Below are 26,365 nucleotides of genomic sequence, written 5' to 3' on the forward strand. Positions count from 1 at the left end.
TTAGTTTTGCTACTATTTCATTAATCAAGTGTCTGTTAAATCTTTCGAGGAGACATTTGTTTCCCAGTCCTGTCAGTAGGCACTTGATGAACCCAGGGCTGCATTTCTGATCCGTAAAACACATATTTCCTTTCAAAACCTGCTGTCACTATTTAGCTGTTAAAAAGCAACTTCTGCAAGTAGAGGTTTAAACTACTTGATGAATGCAAGAAAAGCTGTTTTCTTGGTGTAGCCAGGAAAGGAAAGCACAGCAGAACTCATTCACATTCACCCCTAATGCAGCAAAGGCAGAACAGCCCAGCCCAGTGTGTGCCCCCAGGCAGATGTGCACCAGATCCCTGGCAGATCTGGCAATGCAGAGCTCAGGACTGGAGCTGGGTTTTCATCCTCTTCCAGGAAACACAGAAAATGTTTTCAATAGCACATTAGGCTTTCCCTACATGCAAATAGGTTTTACAACTAAAGCTGTGCCCACAATTATAAAGGTCACTTCTCTGTTGCCAAAGTAATAAAGGTTGAAAAGAGAACTGGCAAATGTTTTCTTAACAGAACAATTTCCATTGGAAAATGCTACTTCATAAAACTGAATTTTTTAAAAAACAAATCAATTATAAAATTATTTTTAATAGCCAAGTTCAATTGCTTTATCAACAAACCAAGAAATTCAATGTTAAAAATACTCTCTGTTAAAATAATTTCATTCCAACAATTGTTTTAGTCCTTGCTGTTAGGATCTTGACATTTTATGATACCACACTAAGATAGCAATAATTACACATTTCCTATCATATGTATATACCAATCTTTATTAACTATACTTTGCTTCCACTGTTACTGAAATGGAATCATTCTGCATTATCTAGATGACCCATATGTAAGTTATTAAAGCAAGACAATTCAAAATTCCTAAAATTAACTCTGGGGAAAGTTCTGATCTCAGGAGCTTTGTTCCAACTTGGAATAAAAACAGTTTGAAAATATTTTAAGTCCTTTTTGTTGAAATATCCTAAAAAGTGGATTAAAGAAAACTTTTTAAAAGGTTTAAAAAAATCCAGTAAATCACTGCTATTATTTCATACTCACATTTTAAAACGAGATATATAGGATCCTAAACTTTTACTTATGCTTTGCACATCACTGTATTAGCCCTTGTAACTGCATAACCATTTTAATGGATGGCTAAACTGAGAAATAAAGATGATTCATGACTTGCTAAGGGCGCCAAAAGTAGAATTTCTGACAACTTATGCTATGTGTCAGATTTAACAAGCACCACTCAGCATCCTTTGCTGCACTGCTGCTCTGGCCATGCACTGAGGATGCTCCCCGTGCAGCCTCTGCACATCAGTGGAACCCACACCAGTGGGGTGTCACTTACTGTGGGTTGTCACACTGCCGGGTCCTGTACTTCACGCCGGTGCCACACGTGCGGGAACAAGAGCCAAACTTGCTCCATGCCCCCCAGTGTCCATCCTGCTTCAGGATGTCTGGTGTGAGCCAGATGCAGTGACCTTTAAAGCAATGCTGAAAGACAGAATCAGATGTCAGAATGATTAGATGATTAACTTACATCAGATGAGAAGCTGTTGCACCACACATTTTAATTTTCAGCACAAGTTCTGGATTTTTTTCACCTCTCCAGTAGAAAGTAGAGGGTTGTGCTGTCAGATTGTGCCCATGATCCCAAACTCACTAAGATTTTACAACCTTACATTTGTAAGTACATACATCTGTGCATGCAGGTTTCAAGTCTACCAAGTTTGTTAAACTGTTCTGTGTTACATTTCCTCATCACCTGTCTGCAGCAGGGAAAGGAAGGAAAATGGCAGAATCCCAGATCTTGGAGGCTAACAGTAACATCCTGCCTCCACTACTGCCTGCAGCCTCTCCAGGCAGCACTGTCAGGAGCTCTGGCCACAGCATCATCCTGCCCAGCCACTCCCAAATCCACACACATATTCCTGTAATAAATGCAATCAGCAAAGTGTCATGGAATTAAAGCACGCTCCCATTGTAGACATTAATGCTATTCATTAAAAACTTTTGCAGTGTCTCCCTGGAGACCTCATGGTAAGCCTGATCAAAAAAACAGGAGGCATTCCTTAGGGACAGCCCTGGACAGTCCCACAGCTGCACAGTTCATCACACCCTCCCACACTTTCTCCTTTATCTGCTTTTTATTACAGTCATTCTACAGCAGTTAAAACACAGAATTTGCTACATTCTCCAAACTATTAAGGGATTTATTTTATTTCTTTAAGAGCCTTCATAGCTCCAGTACTGATCATCTCTACTGTCATCTCCTGTTAAAGAAACCTGTCAATGCCTTTTCACCAATTTCTCCAGTCCCTAATCATGGAATTTTTTCTCAGCTGAAGTCACAAAGAATTCTTCTCAAGGATCACAAGATTCTGGCCCCTTTCAGTACTATTTTTGCTTTCATAAAAGTCTACTGATGAAGTGTGGGTGCTGGAAAATATATTCCAGCAAACAAACGACTTTGCAGGAGACTGTCACAGTTTGTCTGCGTTAACGGTTACTGCTGGGATGAGAGCTCTGGCTCAGGAGCACAGATGGCTGCAACAACAAGTGAAATCAGTCACTTACTTTCCTTAACATTCAAGTCAACAACAACATTTTACACAGCTTAACAAGCCCTGGAACGCAGGAATTTGGCAGGCTGCACAAGACAAGCATATGGCTAAATGCATGCTGCCAGCAAAAACAAAATCAGAAGATATATAACAGGAGAGCGTTCTTGAGCATGGAGCGATTAGTGATCTGGAAGGCAAATCTAAAAGTGAAGGATAATCATTAATAATGCTGAATTTCGAGAGAGAATCATCAGAAAATGGTGACAAGGCACAGCTTACTGGTTCACTAATCTGCTCAGTGACTGGCTCCTTATTCATGCAATTTATTTTGGGGCTGATTTACTTGGACAAGGAGCAGAAGAGAGAGTAAAAATTAGGTTTCAACTATTTTTTTCTTTCCCATGACTTCAGATATTCAAAGTCAAAACCTATTGAAATAGATGAGTTACCACAAAGCCAATTATACCAATTATACCAATCCAGCTCCAGAGCTGTAATGGGCAGATTTTTCTTAGATGTTTGACAGAACAAGAGATAATTCAGCAAGGCATGAAAGAAATGCAAAATGCTAATATGTCCTTTGCTTTTTTTGGTTTAGAAGCTCAGGGCTGTACCCTTTAGGGACTGTTTACTTATGGCTTTAGGAGGTTTGTTTGAACAAACAGTTTGAGTCCTGGGGCCCTGCGCTGCCAGGGGACCATTCAGTAACGTGGGGGAAGCTGGCAACATCTCAGCTTGTCAATAGACATTTCAGCTGGGCTTGGAAGAAGATGTGAAGTGACAGCTCCTGATCTGTGCTTGCTCACACATCCTTTTATCAGGCTGCTGCATCTCTCAGGTGTAAGTTCCACAGCACTGACCAAATCCATTTCAGGAGCCATTTAGCCTACGTTCATTGTGTGATGATCCAGAATCCAGTGCTTGGGCTCATGGAGGAGAGGGAGAGACGTGATGGCACTGTGTTTCCCAGCCTCTTTTCCCTGTTTTAGTCAGGAATAGCAGGATGCAGGTTTACAACAACCTCAATAAACCCCCTCTCTGACACTGAGACTGGTCCCTGAACTGGAAGGCAAACATGGAATAGTGTTATTGACTTTGCTGTGTAAAGAGAAGAGCAGCAGAAGCTGGTCAGATGCTGATTGTTGGGAAGCTCAGGCAGAGCTGTTAGGAGAGAGGTATTTGTGTAAAATGAGTCATCCCCAGCTCTGCCTTTTTTTTGTGGATTAAAAGAATGGAGCCTACAGAAACAAAATGATTCACTAATGAATCTTACTCTGTGCAGATCCACACAAGAAAATGCATGAGAAGGTAAAACCAGAGACAGAGCAATCTCCAGTGTAATAAAGGAAGTTAAAGCCAACCCTTCCTATTGCTACTACATTAACTACATAATGAGGTGGAAAATAGCCAATTTCAAGCACTATTCCCTTCATAAACAGGGGGTTTCACTTAAAGAATAAATCATATTAAAGCAATTTTTTTAAATGAGAAAAAAATGGGTAAATGCAAATTGTTTTCTTAGTTGAAGATGACTTCTTGCAGTCTCGCCTATTTTTCTGGCAAACAGGGCAGTCCAAAACAAGTGCAATTTCCAGGAGAGGGAGCTTAAATTTCTTGCAGTAAAACATTCCACTGCTGTTTTCAGCAGTTCTTTGAAACAACTGCTGTGGATGCCAAAAAAAGAGCCAGTGTGTTCCTGTGGGCTTAACACATCTGCAAGTCAATTTTCCAAGAAAAGACTTGAAGATCTTCTGTGAGTATCTGTAACTATTTTATATTGGGCAGCAGTGGGCACCTCTCTGATCTCCTCACTTGATGCTCCATTATCTACCAACGTACTCCTACAGCACCAAGGCTGGGGGTGCTCAGTTCTCCTCACTGTCCCATCAGCAGGGGGTTACTGATTTATTTGCCTTCCCTGTCTCACACAGCCTGGCCTGCTCTGCTCCATCTGTTTGAAATAATTAGTTGCAAGGAATGAACTGAAAGTTCCAACATTGAGGACTACTCTGAGGCAGTAAAAGTTTCTTCAGTGGAGAAGCAAGTATTCCCGTTTCTGTGGTGACTAACACAGCACACACTCACCCATCTGTCTCCTGTCTCCAAGAGAAGCTGAGGTCAGCTTTCTCAGTGGGAAATTAACTGGATTGCTTTGAGTACACATTAGTGTTTTCAGAACCCTCTTTTCTTGGTCCATCTTTCTTCTCAAAAATATCTATTTATTTCAATATTTAATCATTCCCTTACTTTCCTGACAGAATAAAAAACCATTCCAAGTTTTACTCAGATCATCTCATTAGCACAGTGCAAGCAAAGAGAAGACTTGCTAGGCTTGTGCTGGATCCTTGGCACAGAAGCCAAACCCAAGAGCAACATCAGCTTGGTTAGCAGGGGCAGCTACCAGGCTCTTAACCTCTCTCCAGGAAAAGGAAGAAAAGGAGGCTCAGGTGCTGCAAACCTTGATGTTAGTCACTGCAGCAAGCAGATGGACTCAAACATGTGATCTCCCTGCGTGACTGACTCTGGGTTTTATTTCTACCCTGTGGAGAGCAGTTAGCTACTTCAGGCGACATAAATGTCTCCCCAGAAGAGTAATATTTTTAAAAAATGGAATAACAAAAACTGATGATAGATTTCTGAACTTTGCCTGGATTCAGAAGCCCGAGGCTAATGGTAGAGCTGACAGAATTGTATACAAGTAAATAAATTATCAGCTGACAGCATATGTTTTCTTTCAATCTACAGAATGCCGGGCAGAGTTAAGCTTTGCACGGTTATGTCTTGTCTGCATGGTTTACTATAGCAATTTATGGAGTGTCTGTGACTGCACAGTAAGACTCTGAACTTCCAAGTGCTTAACTTTACACACCGGAGTTATTTCATGGAAGGTAATGTGACCATTGCTGTGTCATCAAAGCCTCACAAAACTGATAGAAACTTCCCTCTTGCTGTTGAAAACTCAATCTGGTTTTAAAAAAATCAAGATAAATTATTCCATTTCCTTTAGGATTCTGTCAAAATAGTAGTTTTCTTTTCTGACTGGGAAGGTCCAGGAGAATATGGGTTTTTTTTATCTTTAAACCTTAAACAAATTATCTTTAAATCTTAAACAAATTATTAGTTTGCTGCCACTTAACATAATGGTTGCTCAGTATCTTCATTTGCACAAGAAGACTTATTAAGAAGTTTTCAAAATGGCAGAACCTCACTCTTTGGGCAATTTAATTCAAAGGACCACAGGCACAGAAGAGCTTACAGACATTTACATAAATATATATACTTATCTGTACACATACATGGACACACACAGACAGCATTAGAAAGCCTCATCTTCCCTTTCAAAGGGTCGTGTCTGGGTCCAGGACACAGCCTGGGCAGACCAGGCCCCTTCCCATCCTGCCTGCCAAAATTATGCTCCAGATTTCACGTCTCCCACATGGCTGTCCTTGCCCCTTGGCCATCAGTTAGGAAGGAGGCAGCTGGACTGGATTCTCCTCCATGGCATCTTGCTGGATTTGGGGTCAGTTATCAGTTATGTGAACACCATCCCTAGGTGAGAACACCCCCACACCACGCGCCGCCTTCACCTCCCCAGCACCACTTTAATTTCTGGCATCCTGTCCCCTCAGCTGCAGCAGAGCCAGGATGTTTCTGTGACACATCAGCAGTGTTGTGATTGGTTTGAGCTTAAAATAGGCCCTGGGAATTAGTGGTATGAAATCATGACAACTGCAAGTCTCTAAAGTGGGAAACAAATGAATCTTTCTCAATCAACATTTTTAATTGCTTATGTTTCTGTACTTTTCTTTTCTGGCATGATTCCAAAGAAAATAGGAGATCATGTTTGAAATTATTTTCCATTTTTCTTAAGTGCGGATGAGGTATCCTGGGAGATGTACCTGAAAGGAAGCTGCCCCACAGCAACTGAGTCCCAGCTTTGGGCAATAAATGCATTTTATTGCATTCAGGCAAGAGCCTCTATTATTGTCCCAGTTGGTGAGGTGAGTGAACAGGGGAAGGCAAAATCAAGGGCAGGGATGAAAATGAAAGGAACAGACGTAAAAGCATTGATCTGATGTACCTGTATTAAAAACACCAACATCTAATAAATACACTGGTCAAATGCTGAGTTCAGATACATAAAGTCAGCTATATAACCTCCAGAACTCACACTACTTTAAAAAACCCAAACCATTTAGTTCAGACTGCTGAGTCTTATCTAATAAAATCGTTTTCATTTTACATCATTTTCTCAGCTTCTTCTGGAAGGTGGCAGCAAGTTTATTTATCAAAAAACTGGGACAGCTCCCTTGAGAATAAAACAGTCAGAGTCCTATCATCTACTGAAACTTCAGAATGTGCACATACTCTCTTGCATCTCTGCAGAGCTCAAAAGCCTGGCTGTCTGCACAGCTTGCTGAAGCCTTGGATCCCAAGTTCCAGTCCAAAGAAAATTTTTACAGCTGAGTTGCATAATATCCTGACAAACTGTTTATAATGGAAGCACTGACAGATCCTTAACTGTAGGGTTACAAATTCCTTTTTTCTCCTCGTTTCTGTTCAAATACTAATATGAATGAATAGCACAGGGAAGATGGTGATGCAACAAAATGGAATATAACCTTTTTTTTTCAGTTGGGGGTCATGAATATTTTTAATATAAAAATCAAGATAAAGAAAAGTGTATCCAAATAAATTGTCTAAAATTTTGGATTGTAACCAAAATTTTTTAATTTTTTTTTTAACAAGAAACAAAGCTTTTGTAACAGGAATGACTTAAATAAGAGAAAACCAGAAGGGAGTGGTTTGAATAGAGCGTGACTTGCTGGGGAATTCATTTAACATAACTTTTTCATAAAAAAGACTTTTCAAACCATAACAGCAGCTGCTAATATGGTTCATTTATTGCATAAATGATGTCATACACTGGGTTGTAAAAAAACCTTTCCAAGTAGCGACATCTTCCTCTCCCCCTCAGTCACTGCATCCAAAGCCCAGGGAAGCCAGATTTTTTTCATCAGACTTCAAAGGAGCTGGAGTTCAGGCCCACAGTGAGCAGAGGGTGATCTCCACGGAGGATGATGGGGCTGGGAGCAGCTCCAGCGCGGTGGCTGCGCGGCCAGAGCTCTCTGAGCCTTTGCCACCCCACACCACCCCTCGTACCTCCCTGGGCTCCCATCAAACCTGCAAATCCACCTCCACAGACCTGCCCTTCTCTGCTCACAGCCCCTCAGTGCTGTCGTGTGGGTTCTGTCCAGCTGGCACTCAGCTCCCACATCCCCCCTTTCCCTCTGGGAAGCTCCAGCGGCCGTGGCTTGGCTGTTTCTCCAGCTCCCACTGCTCTCTGCAAGGGGAGGCCAGGCAGCACCAGGGCAACATTGCTGGTCCAAGCACAACACCCTGACCTCAAAAGAACGTAGGAGAGTGGAAATTTCCCCATTTTTGGCTTTGCCACAGAGACTTGCCTGGGGCAGATGCTGCCAGGACCTGCCTGAGGATGGGGTTTAATGGTCCCAGAGTGGCCATGCAGGACATGTCAGCCCTCACCCCATGTCCTCCCCTCACACTGCTCAGAATCACAGAATATTCTGAGTTGGATGGAGCCCACAAGGATCATCAAGCTCAACTCTTGAGTGAATGGCCCCTACAGGAATCAAACCCATGTGTATTAGCACCATGCTCCAACCAGCTGAGCTAATGCTCAGCACTTCACTTGCACTCAGGAGTTTGCCCCACATCTTAGCAAACCTCAGGTACTCCAGACAGGTTCTTCTCTTGTTCTTCTTGATTTTGAGGGGAGCATCCCCAGCTGCACACAAACACACGTGAACACACACGGGCGTGTGGGGGCACAGGACACCAACTCTCACCTTCCCTGGTGCACACATGGTCCCGTCCAGCGGAGGCCCTTTCTTTGTTTTGCAGAAATAGGGGTTCTCGGGGTGGCTACACCACAGCTGCTTGCAGGGATCAAATGTACGGAACTGGAACACACAAAAAAAATCAGAGTGGATGATGCTTTGAGAGAGCTCCCACTGGAAACTGCAACAGAAGCTGCAGGTGGGGTGGTTCCTTTTCCAGGTTTAAAATGCCAGCTGTTAGTGCTGATCCCTCAGGAGCACCGCGATGTCTGTGGACTGAATATTTGAGCTTACAGAATCATGACTCTGAGGTGAGATCCCATCTGCATGAGATGGAATAAAGTCAAGCAAAAATAGTTTTACACAAGTGACCAACCAGCTTCCTCAGGCAGTGAGACACACGCTGCCTTTTCTTACAGCTTCTCCAAATGGGGCTTCTTCATTTGGCAAACAAAGCAAAAAATCCTTGTGCACCCGTGGGAGATGGAAATGAGCTGCTCAGACTTTAGCTCAACTGTTGTAATCCCCTTCTTAGGGGGATGGAAATTTGAGATCAGGTCCCCAGTGAATAAATCAGCAGTTTACCTACAATGCAAAGGCTTCCATAAGAGAGGATGGGAACCACCCACCACAAAACATACTAAATCATGATATCTGGTCATGCTTTTGGGTATTCTGGACAAAGAAGAATAGAAAGCCTCCATCTCCCAGGCTCTGGAGGATGGCTGTAACAAAAGACTCTCTTTGGCTGGGACATTCTTCCAAGGCAGCATCAGAGGGAATTGTGTAAAGACACAACACTACAGCTGATGCTGTAAAGGTTCTCATCCATTATCTAGGGACACTGCTCAGCACACATATTCCTGCAGATGGGAATGAAAGCAGAAATGTTACGTGTCAGCAGCTGTCAGCAGCTGAAAACATCTCTTTCCATTTAATATTTAGTTCTATTGAGGAGCTGAAGGTGGGAGACACAGCCCTGCTGCAGAGGACTCCATTTTCTGAGGCCAGTCCACTGAGAATAGCACTAATCTTGCCTTGCTTTAAACTTAGACTTTGCCTCTTGTTTTGCTCATACACAAGAGCCAACCGTGTCATCAAGATCTGTTACAGGTTGCTTTACTCCCTGTGATGCCTATTTTCTCTTGCAAGGTATCAAAATGCATCACACTTTCCATGAAATTGGATCATAAAAGCATGCTGCCCCGTGCTAGCACTACGAGACGTGGCAGCAAATCCATCTCCTTCACATCCGGGTGGGAGTTTTGTAGCAAAATAACCAGCTGCCAGCAAGAGGAGGCTCAATAACACAGCAAGTTTGTTTGCTTGACAACTACAGATATTTATGAAACTACACAATAATTACTTCTGTAACTCCAGTTAAAAAAACCAAAAACCAAGAAATATTTAAAATAACATGTATGTCAACATTCCGTTGTTAATCCTTGCTTACAGATAAGAAGGCACAACATCTTTCCTTGTGGGGTTCACTACGCTGTCCCTTTTAAGGACATTTCAGAGACACTTAGACCACTCCTGGATGAGAAATAGCAGAAGCTGCAGTTAAGTACTCACAGCTGTGCACATCATGTATCCCAGACCGAAGTCAAAGCGGCACTGCTCATTCATGGAGTAGTGAATCCCTGGCAGCTGTGGGAGGGAGGGCCAGTCGTGTTCGAAGGGATCATCCCGCAGACAATCGTAGGAGCTGCAACAGGCAGAAATGACAGGAACAGATGGGGCTGTGAGGCTTGCACAGTGTTTGTGGTTTCATTGGCTTTTTGTTCCAAACAAAATAGAGCCTACAGTTTCTCAGATCCTGGTCCTGAAGAGCAGCTAATATTGCAATTACACTCACATTCACTTCAGCATGTCGTATCTACCTTCAATGGATTCTACACATCTTTTTTTTGAAGCCCTTCCATTGTAATTTCCATTTAGCTTGCAGGTAAATTCCTATCAGTCTCCAGGCCCCTTATGTGAAAAGAATCAAAGGAAGAACCCACATGAGACCAGGAAGAAAAGAAAGTTTAATTAATTTTCCATTTGCGGAATTTCTTGCTGCCTGCAGCTGTCTCTCAAATGAGGTTTCGAAAGCAGAGGCCAGGGTAACCAGCCCAGAATACCACTGAGCTTACAGTTTCCCTGTGTCCTCCCTGAGAAGCAGTGATTCATTTACAGACTTCACTCAGGTTTGTTCCCTCTCTCTGCATCTTCTGATCGCTCCCAACTCCATCCATAGTTCAAACTAAGTTTCCTTTCTGTGTGCCCACTGTGGAAGTTCCTCCTCTGCTCCTAAGGAGTGAGGATAGCCTGGAGAATTACATCTGACCAAATCATGCCAGCACAAAGGACTGATGCCAGTACCACGAAATGGTTAACGCAGTGTAAGAATTGGTTGATTCACAACACCAGCACAGCCAACAGGATCTCTGAAATGTCTCCCAGTTATTTAACAGACATGAGGACACCATACATGAGCCTATCCTGGCAATCATTAAGGTTGCCTTGAAGTTACCAGCAGCTCAAAGCAGAATTTTGAGGTTAGATTTACTTCAAAGGAAATCATCATTCTGCTTTGTTATAAGACATTTTATAAATAGTTGCATTTAAAAGAACATAAAGCAGCCCTCTAGGCCAGATGATTTTTATTTAATGGCTAAAGCTCTGGAGGATCTTGCTAATTGAAACAATCACACTTCCCTCACAATGTTTTTATTCCTTATTGCCACACCCAAGATATCTATGATAATAAAAATACTGACAAAAGGGCTGACTCATGTTTACTTCATGTATTTTGCTGCACTTTTCCCCCTCTCATTTTCAGGTTTTGCTGGTTATGGTAGTAGTTTCCCGATATTTTTTGTACAACTTGCACATAATAAGGGGAGGGTTTTTCTGTAAGGAGAAAAATAAAGGTCATAAACAACACAATTGGTTAGGGAGCTCCACACCAGTCTAATGCCTGAAGTGTCAGGTCCAAAAAGGAAGGCAAGGGGCATGGATGAAGCTGTTTAAACAGCTTTTGCATTTAAGGCACTGAAAGAAAAATTAACAACTGAAGAACTTGTTCTGGAACCATGTGTGCTCTTCAGGTATCTACTAAAGTCAAGAAAAGCCCTGAGCACTTAAAGGGCAGATTTTCCTCTCTAGGCAGCACCATCTTGTCACTGACAGGCATCACAAGCAACAAATGGCAAGACAGACACAACACTGCTGGGTAAGCCAAGGCAGCGCTCAGCTAGAGGTTAGAGTAGGGAGGGAGGAAAGTTAGCAATGACACTCATAACAGTGCCTTCCATCATCCCTGAGAGGACAGCAAACACATATTCAATGTCCAGAAAACAAACAGACGGAAATGAGAATAACTTAGAACGGGCTGACATCAAAGCGAGGGCGCGGAACCGTTCCGCAGCAGTACTCACTGGAGGTAGCGGTTCAGCTCCTGCTGGCTGCAGCGGGACCAGTGGAAGCGGTGGAAGGCAGCCTGCACCAGGGGGGCCATGATGCTGCCCAGCCGGACCTCGTCCCCACAGCGGTTCCCTTGGCCGTCGTGCTCCATCCCTAAACTGCCCCGCACACAGAGACACAGCGGTGACGTCGCGGGTGGGCGCCGAGCGCTGCCCCTCCCCGTGACACCAGGGGCTGGTGCCAGCAAGGGTCTGAAGTCCCCTGGCCCTTGTTCACATGAGCAAAGTCATGGGGACGTGGTGAGGATGGAGCTAAAGAGCTGGTCTGGAGTAACTCCCACATGGAAGGATTGACCCTGGAGTGTACTTTGGTGTCACTGGCCTAATCCACTTTCAGAAAAAAACCTAAAAATGCCTTTTGTGGGCTTTGTGCACATGCACATTTGTGAATTGCTACAGCTAAATGTGAACCCATTCCTGAATTACTGAGACTGCCCACCCTCCACGAATACTAACAGAAATGTTCCCAGGCTCTAATTTGGAGCTATTCAGGGCTTTATATAACTTCTAAAAAAATCACACCTTAGCTTGATTCAAAGTATTTTGCAACTGCAGACTTTTTTGCATGGAAATAAAGAAAGGCATCACACAGAAAACTAGTTCAGACAAGCTGCTGCTGTTGCCCAGGAGCAATCCCACATTGTTAAATGTGAAACAGCCTGGAAAGTGGTGGATGCTTTCTAGAAAATTACCCCAAATTACAGACAGTTTAAAATTTCTTTTTGGATTTATTATTAATATATTTGCTCCTTTCCTTTGTTAGGTTCTTATATTGCATTTTTAATAAGCACTGTTGGACTAACATGGGCAGTATCTGTCCATAGTTAAATCAAATTAACAGATTGGGTCTGAATATGACTTGAGGGACTACAAACTTTCTGCAGTGGTGTCTTTTTTAAAACCCATATTGTGTTCTTTTCATTCCTAATTCAAAAATTCTGGAATCAAATACTATTTGAGTCTCAAATAGGTGTCTCTGTCTAACTAAGACATGTTTATGGTGATTTCAATAAATTTTGGCACTTTATTGTTAAAAAAAAAAGAGAAAGGGCCTGCTGGCTTTCTTAGGGAAAACAGAATTGATGGAAACTGTTCAGAAAAAGCCTTCTGGTAACTGTTATTCTACCAAAGAGAAAATGGGAAATCAGTGGGAGTTCTCTGGAGGGAAAACAGGGAAACTAAAAAGATAGGGGAAAAACCAAAGCTCTGACAACTGCTGCCCAGGCATGGGTTCAAATCACGTCAGCAGGTAAAATGATTGCATTTTTTATACGAGAAATATAGAACAGTTGTAACTGCAATGCTTGGCACCTCATTCTATACTTTATTGTATACTGTATTGTTTCCTTTATCAGCAGAAACATATACAGACTATGGGCTTATTTAGTATGGATTGCTTACAAGAATACTGTGTTCCACTGACTCAGTGAATTCATATTTCTTTATTATGGGCACTTTATAATTCCACCAGGAGACTACAATACATCATTCAACCTAGTCCCACAGCAGCCCTGGAAGATATCTTGGTATTAGTTCTTTTTTCCCATCTGAAAATCCCAAAATATAAAGCTTACTTAAGATCATAAAAAAAGCTTTGTGAGAGCTGAGTCCTAAAACCAGAGCTAACCCTAAATATTATTTCTTAACATCAATTGCATCTGTCCAATGTCATCAGCATTTGTCTGTACCAAAAGCCATTAAGGCACAACACAGATGTCCAGTTGTACTCACACATGTCCAGTTTCATGAGCCACCACAAATGCAGATGAAAAACCATCTTCATGGTTGAGAGTGCAGCTTCGGACAGGATGGCACATCCCAGTGACAGGAGCATAGCCTGTGAGAAACACCAAGGGTTTCAGAAAATGAACAAGTACAGAAAAATCAACGTGGTGGGAAGCTCTAGGGTGAGCCCTGTCCTTTGTTATGACACAAGCATAGTTGAAGTGGTCCTCTCAAGACTTCTGCCCCCAAACATTTAACAATGTTCTCCTTCATCTGTGAAACAGGTGAAACCAACCTTGAACAAATGAAAACTTCCTAGCTCACCAAGAAAATTCTTGTCACCTCTTGGTCTGCCCTACAATTGCCTTTTTAAAGTGCATAAGACAACAGAGGCAAAGGACACCATGTGCTGCTGTATGGAGGAGCCCAATACCAGCCCTAAGGGAGCAAAGCCCCAGCCCTGTGTTGACAGCAGTTCTGGCCAACTCAAAATGAATGGGAAAGCTCTGAGATTTCTCCCCTCTGGTGAAAAACCTGATCTCACAGAGAGGTCTGAAAAACAGAAAAAGGGGACAGCGCTTGGCCCTGCTGCTCCACACCTCTCCATTACCACATTTCTTGCAAATCAGCTGTAACTCAGTAACGGCTTTGGAACTTTTTTAACACAAAATCTATTCTTCTTTATCTTTCTTTGGGCATTTCCAGGACTGTTTACATATGTATCCCATTTTCTTTGCTTCAGTGAGATCACAGCAATGATGCAATAGGTAATCAGTGAGAAAGGATCAAATAACAAGTAAAGCAGGGCCAACTGAAAATGGCCCAGTGCAGAGATCTTGTGGAAAGAAAACACTGAGCACAGCTCAGCAAAAGAGATAGAATTAAGCTTTACATGACTAGCATGGTTTGGTAATAAATGCAAATGCAAAACAAAGCCAGACACACACCTTGCATGCCTGATGGACCGAAATCCTGCCTGGTGAGGAAGATGGCGTGGTCGTGATACTCGGCGTGCCCAGTGTCGGGTTTCTGCTGCAGGTAGGCCCAGCGACACACGTTCTCCAGGCTTTGTGAGGGGTTCCCAATCTCTATCAGACTCATAGACTGCAGTCACACAGGGAAAAAAAGACACACCAAGAGTCATTTATTAAAAGCGTGGGCCATTTTTTTCCCAACTTCTTCAGCCACTTGACTGGACATCCCATTTCCATTATAAGTTTGTTTTTAATTAAGAGATACTTACACTTCAGAAACAAATTTTACTGGATCAAGAAAGCAAGAAAATAGCTAAAGTTCATGGTTAGATTGTGATTTCTGCATTTAATGAGATCTAAGACATAACAAAATTTAAAAATAGATGAGAAATAAAAAGATGGGTTTTTAATGACAAAACTGATACTGGGTTGTGCATGCTTATTATTTCTATGCCACCCTGGCACAGAAGATGATTTCTAGAAACCTAGAAGATGATTTCATAGAAATCATCACTTTACCATCACCTCCAGTCTGGCTATACAGTTCCTGATGGAGCCCATGTTCCTTTTGGAACAACAAGAGTCTCAAAGTCTCAACCAGGAGAGACTGACCCAAGGAAGATCAATGCCTAATGGCCAAGAAAAGCCTATTACAACAACTGCAGAGAGCCAGCACTCTGTCCTGTCTATCACTACTTTTGTCATGAAATGGAGCTGTTTAGGTCATTCTGTCAGACCTTGACATGCTCCTGGATGCTCTGTTGGTGTAAAACCAAGTGCACTTTTTCAGCTGTACTTGACTAATTACTTCCAGAAATGGACTTTCTCAGTGACTGTCTTTAAAATTGCATTTTCTTTATCCCATTACTCATCTGAAGATCATTCAGAAGGTAGAAGACAACTTCCCACTGAGAGATGCCATTCTCCATGTAAACCACACGTTACATGGGTGGTGAACTGATACAGCTTGGCTGGCTCCAGTGAGCTGGTGTGTTAGGTGAGGAGCAAAGAACAGCTCTCTTGAGCAAGGAAGAGAAAAGCATTTTTAAATCCGACTATTACATTTGCCTTTTTTTTTCAGTAGTATTTTCTTAGGAGTTCCCAGCTACTTCAGCTTGATACTGTACACTGCTAAGACTTTAGAAAGCTTATTGTATGTGGGATGATGTAAAATGTATGACTAACTGACCTGTCTCAGGACTTCCAGGATTTGTAAGAACTACAGATGTGAACCCTGGCTTTTCATTTGCAAAAATTATATTGCCATGACAACACTGTAATCATAACAAAACCCACTACAGTTTAGATGCTATACTGTACTGCAAGCATTTGTCATTCCAAAATACTTAATGTAGAGCAAAACTTAGCCTAGGCCAAAAATAAGAGAGAAGTAATACAATTCATGTTTAAATACAGATGTATTTGACGTGTCCTCTAATTGAATGCATGATGGAGTACATAGAGTATTGACTACATGAAAAAGAAAATCCTCAAAGGGTTGTGGAAGAACAACTGGAATTGATAAAAGAAGTGTCTGCCAAACTGAGGTCTGATTTTGGCAAAACTAAGATATTACAATTCTGCAAATGTTCAGAAAAACAAATTTATAAACCAAATAGAGGCACAATTTGGATTCTGATATCACTGTGGAATGAAAAAGTTGTAATATAATCCTGTGCTGGATCATGCTGCTTCCAGCCATAATTCCCTTGGAAATTGAACTAATAACTGTATTTAAAATGGCGGGACAGTTGTGGTGCCTTTATTGAATCTTTGTATATTTATAAGAACATACTTAAACAAATTTTGAGTCACTATACAGGCCAAAATCCTGGCTCTTCAAGAAAAATCCTAGTCTGTTAAACAGGGTTTGACTGTTGCTGAGGTCTTTCATAACATCCATCAGTGGTAAAACAAAAACAAACAAGCAGACAAACACAAAACTTATCTATATCACCTTCACTCTTATTTCTCTAAAACAGCACAAAAAAGATAAATTCCTTCAAGGAGCTCAATAAAAGAATCAGACTGCAAGACTCAAAAGCAAAGAATGCTGAAAAATGAAGTTGAGAAACCTCTAGTTTTCTAATATTTTCTGATGTTTGCTAATACTTCGTTATTTCATAATGACCTCCTTGTGTACATTCTACTAAATGAAAAATTGCATCATTTAAGACACAATGATCAGAAAACAATGAAAACACACACCCTATCAACATATGCTTTGTTTAAGGGTATCCAATTATTTGAAAAGAAGTTTTGAATTTGCATGATCAGCAAAAAAGCATAGAAAATAAAATGTCAATTATTTCCTAATAACCACTGCTTTATAGCTGTCCTCTGTCATCTCTTCCCTGCCTGCTAAACCAAACCCTTGTCGTTGGAGTCCATCACAAAAGCAGAATATTTGTCTCTGAATGAACGAAGAGAGCAGGTTTCAGCACTGCTCTGATTAACATCGAGTCTGCCAGGGGCCAGAGCAGTCTGGCACAGCAAAGCAGCAGCTCCCGTGGCTCAGGCACTGCCCTGGCATCTGCCACGAGTCAACAACTCTCTCACTGTGTTCTGAGTCCATTCCAAGAGCAAAACCACAGGCTCAGTCCAGGAGAACCTCAATGCTTACTTATCAAAACACTGATTTTAGAGTTTGTCTTCAAGCAGATGAAGTTGGACCAACTGGTCAATGTGCGGTTTTGGCATCCAACACAGCAGGGAGAAAGCAAAAAAACCCTTTCACATAAAAGGGGAAACTGAGAACACACAAGTCCTATAAAACATGTTTAAGCTGACCCAACTTTTTGCCAATGACACAACTTTAACATCATAAAACTGAGCCTTACTGTTCTTTAAGTTGGGAAACAAGACATCCAGTAGGAAGTCAATTATTTTGAGTGTGCATGTGCTATGAATGTAAGTAGCAAGTCTGTAAGTGAGGAGGACTCCAAAGAGTGAGAGGAAAAACTGAGTCTGCCTGCTGAGTACCCCAAGTCCACTGAGCACTCAGATCACCTGGTCACTAATCCCTTATTTTTCCTCACTGTAATGCAGCAGCCTGAAGACAGAAACCCACTTGATTCCTAGCAAATTTTCACCTGTACACCCACTTTCCACAATTTTCCAGAGACTTTCAGATCAGAAAGGTTCCAACAGTGCTAACAGCAACTATTGCATGGCCAGGGAACCATCAGTGAGTCAAGCTCACTGTGCTGTGCAACTGCACTGCCTGAGACTGAAGAACCACGAACACCATGGTCCTCTCCTCACAGCAGGCAATGGTATGGCCAGGGAAGGGAATTCGAGGTAGTGTTTCCTTCCAAAGAACCTCCAAGGTTCCAGTGGTCTTTGGATCAAAGACTTCCTAAGCCAGGCATGCCTTTATATAGAATTTTATCCACTTTTCCAGCTGCCTTGCCTTTACAGATAAATGCTGCTGTCCTGAAGAAAGGAGCTTAGGAGATCATGGCACCAGGCAGAGCTTGTTAGTTGACAGGGCAGATGTCATATGTTTTACAAGGATGTTGTCCAAAAATTACTCTTGTAGATATATCAGATAACACTTAATAATATTTTCATTTGGAAGTCAATGTAGGCTTTCATCAGAGCCAAACCCTTTATTAAGTGGACAAAGCAAATGAGAAAGAGGAAAAGAGATGAGCTGTGTGCTGTAATAAGGGTTGAAAGGTAAAATCCCTCTTTATCACACAGCAAAAAGGGGAAGTTGGGGGCCAGCAGGCTGCACATGGAGAAGAGGTGTAGGTGTTACTCTTGGCCAGCAAAGGGCTCACACTGCCAGGAACTCGCAGGTCCTGCAGCTGGCTGGGAGCTCTAGCCTGGCTGGGAAGGACCTCTTTCCAAGCAGGACAGCAGGCCTGTGGAGAGCATTACTCAGCTGATCAGCAGGAAAACTGCCAATGGAAAGAGAAACTTTCCTTCTCACAGCAAGAAAAGCAAAAAATCTGTGAACTGCTGATGGAAACAGATGGAGATGTTGGCCAAGAAGTGGAAAGGGCTCAGCTGGGAAAACATCCCCCAGGCAAGGAGACACCACAGAGGGTGACGAGGACAGTCTGCCCTACAGAACTAGCTGAGGCCTTTTCTCTGGGAAACTCAACATCTACCAATGCTACACATTTTCCTTCCTTTTTTTGATTCTGCCTTCATTTATTCTCCACTCCCTTCTTAGATGGAAGCAGTAAAAAAAAACCAAAACAACAACAGCAAAAAAAGTAAATAAAAATAGAAGATGTCTGAGTTGCAACTACCATTCATACAAAGAGGCAAAGCAGAGCAGTAAGAAATGGTTGAAAGCCAGAGAGGTGCCTGAACTTTCTTTGCTGTCTGTCATATCTTTTGGGAAGTTATCAGTTCTCTTATATGAACACATTGAAGAAGTCATTAATGAAGCTGTGGAAAGTCCTTCAAATACTTGTGGAGGTTGTGGGGCAAGGAAGAAATATGTAATTTGTTTTGTTTAATGATGTCTATGTTATCTTAGAAGAAAACTGCAAATTTAGTCTATATTCTACCCAAGCCTTTCAAGAATGCTCAAGCTGCCAGCCCATGTGAAAGACACACTGGTGTCACACACGGAATGGCAGCTCTGCTTAAACAAATGTTTTATTCATCTGATATTTGGCATCACTGGGTACAACTTCGCAAAGTGATGATGAGCAGGTACCTGGTGATAAGAACGTAAGAAATTTAAACTGGTCAGAAGCTTGGAACCTTTCCTAACTCATCCATTAGGTGGTGCTCCAAGAGAACCAACGGAGAAGGCTTTGCAGCTCTTCAGTAGCTCCAGGAGAAGCAGAAATATTCTTAACATGACAGGCTTCAAACTTTAGTAGGAGAAGTTGGACCACAGCAGTGCACACGTTCAGGAAACAATTTAACATATTACTTTCCCTTCCTGAATGTGTAAAGTCTCTGCAAAACACACTGTTTACATTGCTTCTACTTGGCACTTCTGTTGCTCATTGGATATTGGATTAGAACTCCTATATTCTTCTCTCATCCTGAACCAGACAAGAAAAAGATAAATAAATACAATTATTGAACTTCCATGGTAACCAAACTAACAAAAGTAGCTCATTCAGCAAACTGTCATTTTGCATTCAAAGGATTTGTAAGTCTTTCTTATGGCAGCGGTTTGTAAACATTTTTCAGTATCTAATTCTGTATAAATGTAAGCAGATCAGGAGTACAAAGTACTGTTTATGCTATCAGCCAGCTTCACATTCTTCAAGGACTCAACAAAACACACTGGGAAATTATAAACTCTAAGTGTAATATATAAATAAGGGAATTCAACAATTCACCCAGATAAAAAACAGAGAGGCAGTATCTCTTCTCTTTATCCCCATATGAAACATATGAAAACAGTGAAAAAATATGAACAGCTGCCAAAATGGTACATCATATGTAGGTCCTGGCCTTGCAACTCAGCCTGTGCAGAGCTGGTTACTGGATATGGCCAAATGCTGGGGTCAACAACTCCATCTTCAGACACATTTGTAAAGCCAGGGCTTGACTCCTGCTGATTCTTTCAGGTCTTCTGCATCTGCCAATATCAGTGGAAAAATAAGATACTCAACTCACATTTGTGACCTAGTACAAGGAGAGGCTGGAGGAGGCTAAGGAAGATCTCAAAATATATAAATACCTATTGAGCAGGGAATAAATGACTGAGACAGTCTTCTTAGTGGGATCCAGGGAAAGGAGAAGAGGCAATGGGCAAGAAAAAAAAAGCCTTTAGGATTGTTACTGTAGTTTTACCAGAATAGTGGCCAAACATTGGAAGGGTTGTCCAGAGAGGTTATTGAGTCTCTGGAAATATGCAAAACCAAGCTGAATAAAGTCCTGAACAACCTGCTCCAGGTGACCTTGCTGTGAGCAGGGCAGTTGGACTGGATGATGTCCAGAGGTCCATTCCAAGCACAGCTATTCCATGGCCCTAATGTGCAGCTAGCAACTTCCTTGCATTGTCAGACACAAGGTGCTCTCAGCCAGAGTCTTTGCACCTTCCTGGGAGAGGCAGAGGTAAGTGGAGATGTTCATCCCTTTCCCTCCTGGGAAACAGCAGGGTCAACAGCAAAATAGTAAGGACGAACACCAGATTCAAGAAAGAAACCTGATTTGTGCTTCCAAGTCTGCCTTATGGGAAACAGAGATCAAGAAGAACCTGACTCAGCCTGAACTAGCACTTCCATCCTGGCTGAACCAAGAACATCTCCCCTGCTTGCATCAAGCTTAGACATGAAAAGGTCAGATGGCAGAGATAAAGAGAGAATCATGCTATGAAAATATCAAAGGTAAACCACTGTCCCAAATGAAGGCAGCAGGAGCTCTGTTATTATCTCAGACATACAAAATTGAAAAGTCCTTCTTAGTTGATCAGTCCTGTGCTATGAGGTTGCAGGCATCCACCCCACATCACCTTCTTCCTAAACTGCTACCTCAAAGTCATTTGGGTTTTTTTCCCCCTCTAAGCCATTTGAGGGGCTCTCTGCTGTGGCAGTCAGGTTCCTCTTTCACTCAAGCTAACACATGGTCAGAGTCCAACCACTTGTTATGATGCCGACACTGGTTTACAGCTTATGTGGGGTTTCTCTCCCTCCTGGTTGCATTTCCAGATGCCACAGAGCAGAGCCAGCATCCCTCAGCCCATCCCACCCTGCTCCAGGTTGAATACACCCGGGCTGTGCATGGTGCCAAAGGAGAGCTCAGGGGTGTCCTGCATTGCCACACTCACATTTCCCAAGAAATAACCCTCACAAATCCTCAGGTGGCTGCATTTATTGAAACCCCTGCAGTCCCTGCAAAATTCTTTCCAAGTGTTTTTTCATTAATCACTGTATTAATTACATCCATCCCAGCTAACCTGTGCTTTCCTCTGTGCTGTGCAAGGGCAGCTCATCTGCACACAGAGTCACCATTGTCAGTGGACAGAGCGTGGGGCTGCAGCCAGGAATTTATGAGGTCTTATCCCCAGCCTGCCAGTGGCCTTCCGTGTGGCCTTGGAAAATAACACTTAACATCTTTGTTTTTTTAGCTGTAAAATGGGAATAATAATCTTTATTCATTCACCTCAAAGAGGCGATGAGAGGATTTTATGCAGTGCTCACTATTTGAATGTTTCCAAACAAATTTTAGAATAACCAGTCAGGGTTTTTAAATGCATGCTCAGCTCATCTCTTGCAACCTCCTCTGCACTTGGTGCTCATGGTTGCTTTGCTTGTTTCCCTGAGTATTCTAGAGCTAGCTGTATCACAGAGCTGTTACAACCAAAATAGGTCTAAGTCGAATAATTCGCACAAACATTGAATTATATTAATCTCAAATATATCCACAGATGCCAAAATTTGGAACCAATCTTCCTACTACTGAAGTCAAAAAGGCAGAAGCAAGCCAGCTCATCTCTTTCCCATTTGAAGAAAAATGCACTGCATGTACCCTGTTTACTTATTTGCAGTATCCCATCCCATCAAAAAAGCCAGTGACTTTGGAAGTCAATGCCAAGAAAATGCAGAGAAATGCATTGTGGCTTCTGAAGCCAACACAAATATGGAGCTTTGCAGAACACAGTTTTCTATCCTAATGATGGAATTGATAAATGAGTGGGCAGCAGCAAGGCACAGCTGAAGCCTTCACATCAGTCTGTGGTACATAACTTGTAGGAAGTACTAAGAGAAAAGTGGGGAGTCAGGGAAGGGCTGGCAGCTCCTGCAAAGTCCTGCAAATCTGCACCAGCCCCAGCCCAGCCACACTCTGCATGCTCCCCAAACACCCACCCAGCCACAGCCCAAGCCTGGTGCTCTTGGCAGGGCTCAACCTGCCACCCCCTCAAAGCCCTGAGGTGATAACTCACACAAAGTGCTAATTCAGTAAAACCATGTCAGATTTTTGAATTTGTCCCTGAAGTAATTTCAGCATGTGATCACTAAGGAATATCTTCCATTTTTCATCTTACACAGGCAATTAATGCTGTTCCTGAAATTACTGAAACTTCTGCACACACAGTTGCCTGTGTTTGAGAATATTAAAATATAAGTACATTCGAAAGAGTGGAGTACCTTCAAGCAAGAACCAGTGAAAGGTTGGTTGCTATGCAACTCAAGTATTGTCCATATTATTCTTATCAACAGATGACATATTGTATAAAATAATATAATTGTCTGAAAAACCCACAATACAGTAGAAGGCTGCTCAGGGGTGGAGAATTGGCAATAGCTGAGAGTGCTGTCATAAACCTGACGTTGATGGTACATACTTCATCAATTACAGAACCATAATGTAATTATTATGATTATTTAAATGGCACCCTTGATAATATATATAAATTGCCTGCAGTGAAGCAAATGAATCTGAAGATATTAGCTCCATGCTTTCAAAAGAAATGCTTACTCAAACAAGACTGGGATAACATTTTCACGTTGTAAAGCCAACCACACTACTTCATTCATGCACTGCCTTAACTTGTACACATACCCTACTTAATACTATGTATTTTGAATATTTAGTTTCCTAAATTGTTAGTGCTCATGTGTGGGACAGTAAAATATTCAAGGCTTTGTTCTAATTCCTCAGAACAGGTTCAGAAAATAAGAACTATACGCTTCTCTCTGCTTTTCCATTGCTAAAGTATCCCAAACCTTTAAAGAAAATTCTCCTCACTTTCCTAATCCCTGGTACTAGTCCTCTGATCAGGAATTTTAAAAACATGACAGAAAAGGATGTATTCTTCTACACCCGTGGCCTGCAGGTTCCCACGTCATAAAGCAGAGGAGCTCTGGAATGATAACTTTTATACATGCTTTTAGCTATTGTTAGAAAACTATAGATTATCTTTCACATAAAAAAGACTCAGATATGGAAATACAAGAGAAATTGTCTTTGGGGAAAGCTTGTGATAGCAGAATTATTCCAGTGAAACCAGCAGGACAACTCAGAAGCTAAAGCATTGTCCACTGCAGATTGTGGATGTAGAATCCAGAAGCAGATTACACAGACCTGCAAATGCTACTTCTGTGATGTGGCAAAAGACCTGCCAAAAAATGATGGCTTTTGTCTTCCATCTCAACTCTCCTCTCTAAAGAATATGAAACTGGTAACTTTCAAATTATAAACTGACAAAGCTTTGCTCTTCACAAGAAAACAAAGATCCTTAAGATGGAATGATGACTGCTGTAGCCACTATCTGCCATCTGGAAACTGGCAGAAATAACCAGAGCTCACACTGAGGTAGATCTATAGGGCTAAAGACGAATAATACTAAACACATAACAATTATGAAATACCCATGAACTAAGGACTGCAAAGTGACTAGCCCAGGTACTAATTCTGCTGGCTTCCACCAGTATTGCAACATCAGATTTGTATGAGATTCATAAGTCAATTTGCAATCAAATTTTTGCCATTACAGCAATGACAAGGATATTTCAACCATTTTTTAATTCAATCTTAACTACACACTCCATGAACTTTCAGTCACAAAATGGCAAAGATGACTTTTTTTACATTTATTTTAGGACATATATCTGATTAAGTTTATCCAAAGTGCATAACTACATCATCATCATCATCACTGCAGGAAAAGCAGAGAGGCATTGGTGTGTTTAGTTCTCAGATGGGGAACCTCCAACAGAAAAATTTAACCTGTATGCAGGTAATCAGTCTCCTGCAGAGTCTAGACTAAACCTGAGAGCTCCCTCATTTGCACCAGGAAGGAAAATTCTCAGCTGGTATTGAGCAGGGTAAGCTGGTGAATGCCAGTGGAGCTTCACCATCTGCACTGGCTCTTTGCTGACAGCATTCCAGCAATTTCCATGAACAGACATGGATCATCAGAATCCAGGTTTACTATGTAACTTGGAAATCCCAGCACTCCAGTCACAGGAAGGTGCATTAGACATTAACACTCTGCTCTGAGCAGCTGGGCCTGATGCTGCATTGGAGAGCACTAAAATCACATGTCCTTAACCAAAGCAGTTATCAACGTACTTGAAATGTCCTGTTCTTGTTCCCATGGAATGACTTGGCAGTAACAGGACACAAGTACTGAACAGACCAATGCTTTTGAAACCCATTTAACATTTTGTCCCTCTTTACCCAAGTTTTGTCTGTGGAGCAACCCCTTCCACAGAAACTGAGAGAAAGAACACTTGATATTTTTAATTACAGATTTGATCTGCAGAGCTCTTGCCTTCTGGCCCCTATTCCACAGAACACCCATTTAACTTTAAGCACATGTGTAGCTCCCCTGATAATAAGCACAAGTATAAATGAGTTCTTAGAAAGCGGCCGTAGCCCTCAGCATCTTGCAGAACTGACCTTGTGTTTACTGTTACTTACATACAGTTGAACCAGAACACATTGTGTTTTCTTTAGGAGCTAAAGTGTTCTCTATGTTTCATGGACTATTCCAAACAAATGTGAAAAGACAGACTGCCAGAGCTAAGCAGTAACTTCAAATGACAAAGGGAAAACCCAGAAGAAATTGAAATTATTTGAAATATAAAGTTTAAATGATAAACAGATATATATAAACATGAAAGTTCTTTATATTCACAGACTAGTAAGGATAATATATATGGATTAAAATACAAAACAAAACATGTCCCCAGTAACTGCACTGTTCATAAAAGAATAAAGTCTATAGATATTGATATCATCCATTTAAATTAACCTTTCCTTACCTTGCCGTAGCTCAGCAGGATTATCCTCACCAAGACAACGTTAATGTGAGCACCCAGGGACTCATCATGATAAATTTCATTAACCTGCAAAAGAGTTCAGTGCTTTAACAATGGTAACTATGAAGGCAGTGATACAGCCAGTACCTTTTATGCTCTGTCATTAGGCCAGACACCACTTTGTGATCATATTTAAAACATGAAAAACTCCACTAATGAGAGAGGGAATGGGGTTTTTTCCAAACTCTGCTGTAATCTCCCAACAGGCCATAATTTAGTGAATCATTTAAAATAAATATAGAGAGAGATAGATACGTAGATGTGCATATAGATGATATAGATATATAAAGAGACTTGAGATTAACAGGTATAGAAGTGTCAGCCTAATTTCACTTGGAGTTATCATGGTGCACCCACACCGTGCAGCTGAGCTGACCCATGTGTACCCACTGGAACCTGGAGCATGGCAATCCAGGCAAAATCCCAAATACCTCTCTGCTGGGCAGGACCATGCATAGGGAAGGGGAAGAGTGAGCAGAGAGACAGGACCTCTCTCCCAAGAGCCATTCACTGGATCAGCTCAGCTGCACCATGTAACTCTCCCATCTGGGACCCATCATATCACACTCCCCCAAAAAGCTGGTCAGGCACATGAGCTGCCTTTATTGTGTGTCAAAACTCATCAGTGTGTAAACTTTGCAAGTAGAACAAAAGCTACAAAATGCCAGCAAGTTAAAATTGTTTGGTTTTTTTGTTTGGTTTTTTTTTTTTTTTTTTTTTTTTTTGTTTTTTTTTTAATACCAGAGCTACATAACTGAACACACACATGGGGAAATCACCCCAGGAACACTGAAAAGAAAACTGTAAATATTTAGAGTAGAGAATGAAATGTGGATGAATAACAATTACTTAGGAAACACTGCTACAGGCAAGCTGGGCAAATATTAACTGTTAACGAGGCTGATTTAAGTATTCAGTGATGAAGACTGCATGAGACTTGGCCAAATGGCAGGGGTTTAGCTTTACAAATTAGAAGAGGCAGATGAGATC

General features: G+C 41.7%; 1 protein-coding gene across 1 annotated transcript in view; it reads right to left on the reverse strand.

Annotated features, from left to right (window-relative positions):
- The window catches only part of ADAMTS2 (ADAM metallopeptidase with thrombospondin type 1 motif 2), a 175,074-nt gene that overhangs the window by 23,542 nt on the left and 125,167 nt on the right, over window positions 1-26,365 (reverse strand). Inside the window, exons 5-11 of the mRNA XM_039701755.1 lie at window positions 25,319-25,402; window positions 14,598-14,754; window positions 13,657-13,762; window positions 11,881-12,024; window positions 10,031-10,163; window positions 8,465-8,578; window positions 1,379-1,524 (exon numbers count right to left, since the gene is read on the reverse strand). Of these exons, the coding sequence (XP_039557689.1) occupies window positions 1,379-1,524; window positions 8,465-8,578; window positions 10,031-10,163; window positions 11,881-12,024; window positions 13,657-13,762; window positions 14,598-14,754; window positions 25,319-25,402 (884 nt within the window). The remainder of the gene's footprint in view (window positions 1-1,378; window positions 1,525-8,464; window positions 8,579-10,030; window positions 10,164-11,880; window positions 12,025-13,656; window positions 13,763-14,597; window positions 14,755-25,318; window positions 25,403-26,365) is intronic.

This window comes from Passer montanus, unplaced genomic scaffold, assembly GCF_014805655.1.
Source record: "Passer montanus isolate IOZ18808 unplaced genomic scaffold, ASM1480565v1 scaffold15, whole genome shotgun sequence".
Taxonomy (NCBI): domain Eukaryota; kingdom Metazoa; phylum Chordata; class Aves; order Passeriformes; family Passeridae; genus Passer; species Passer montanus.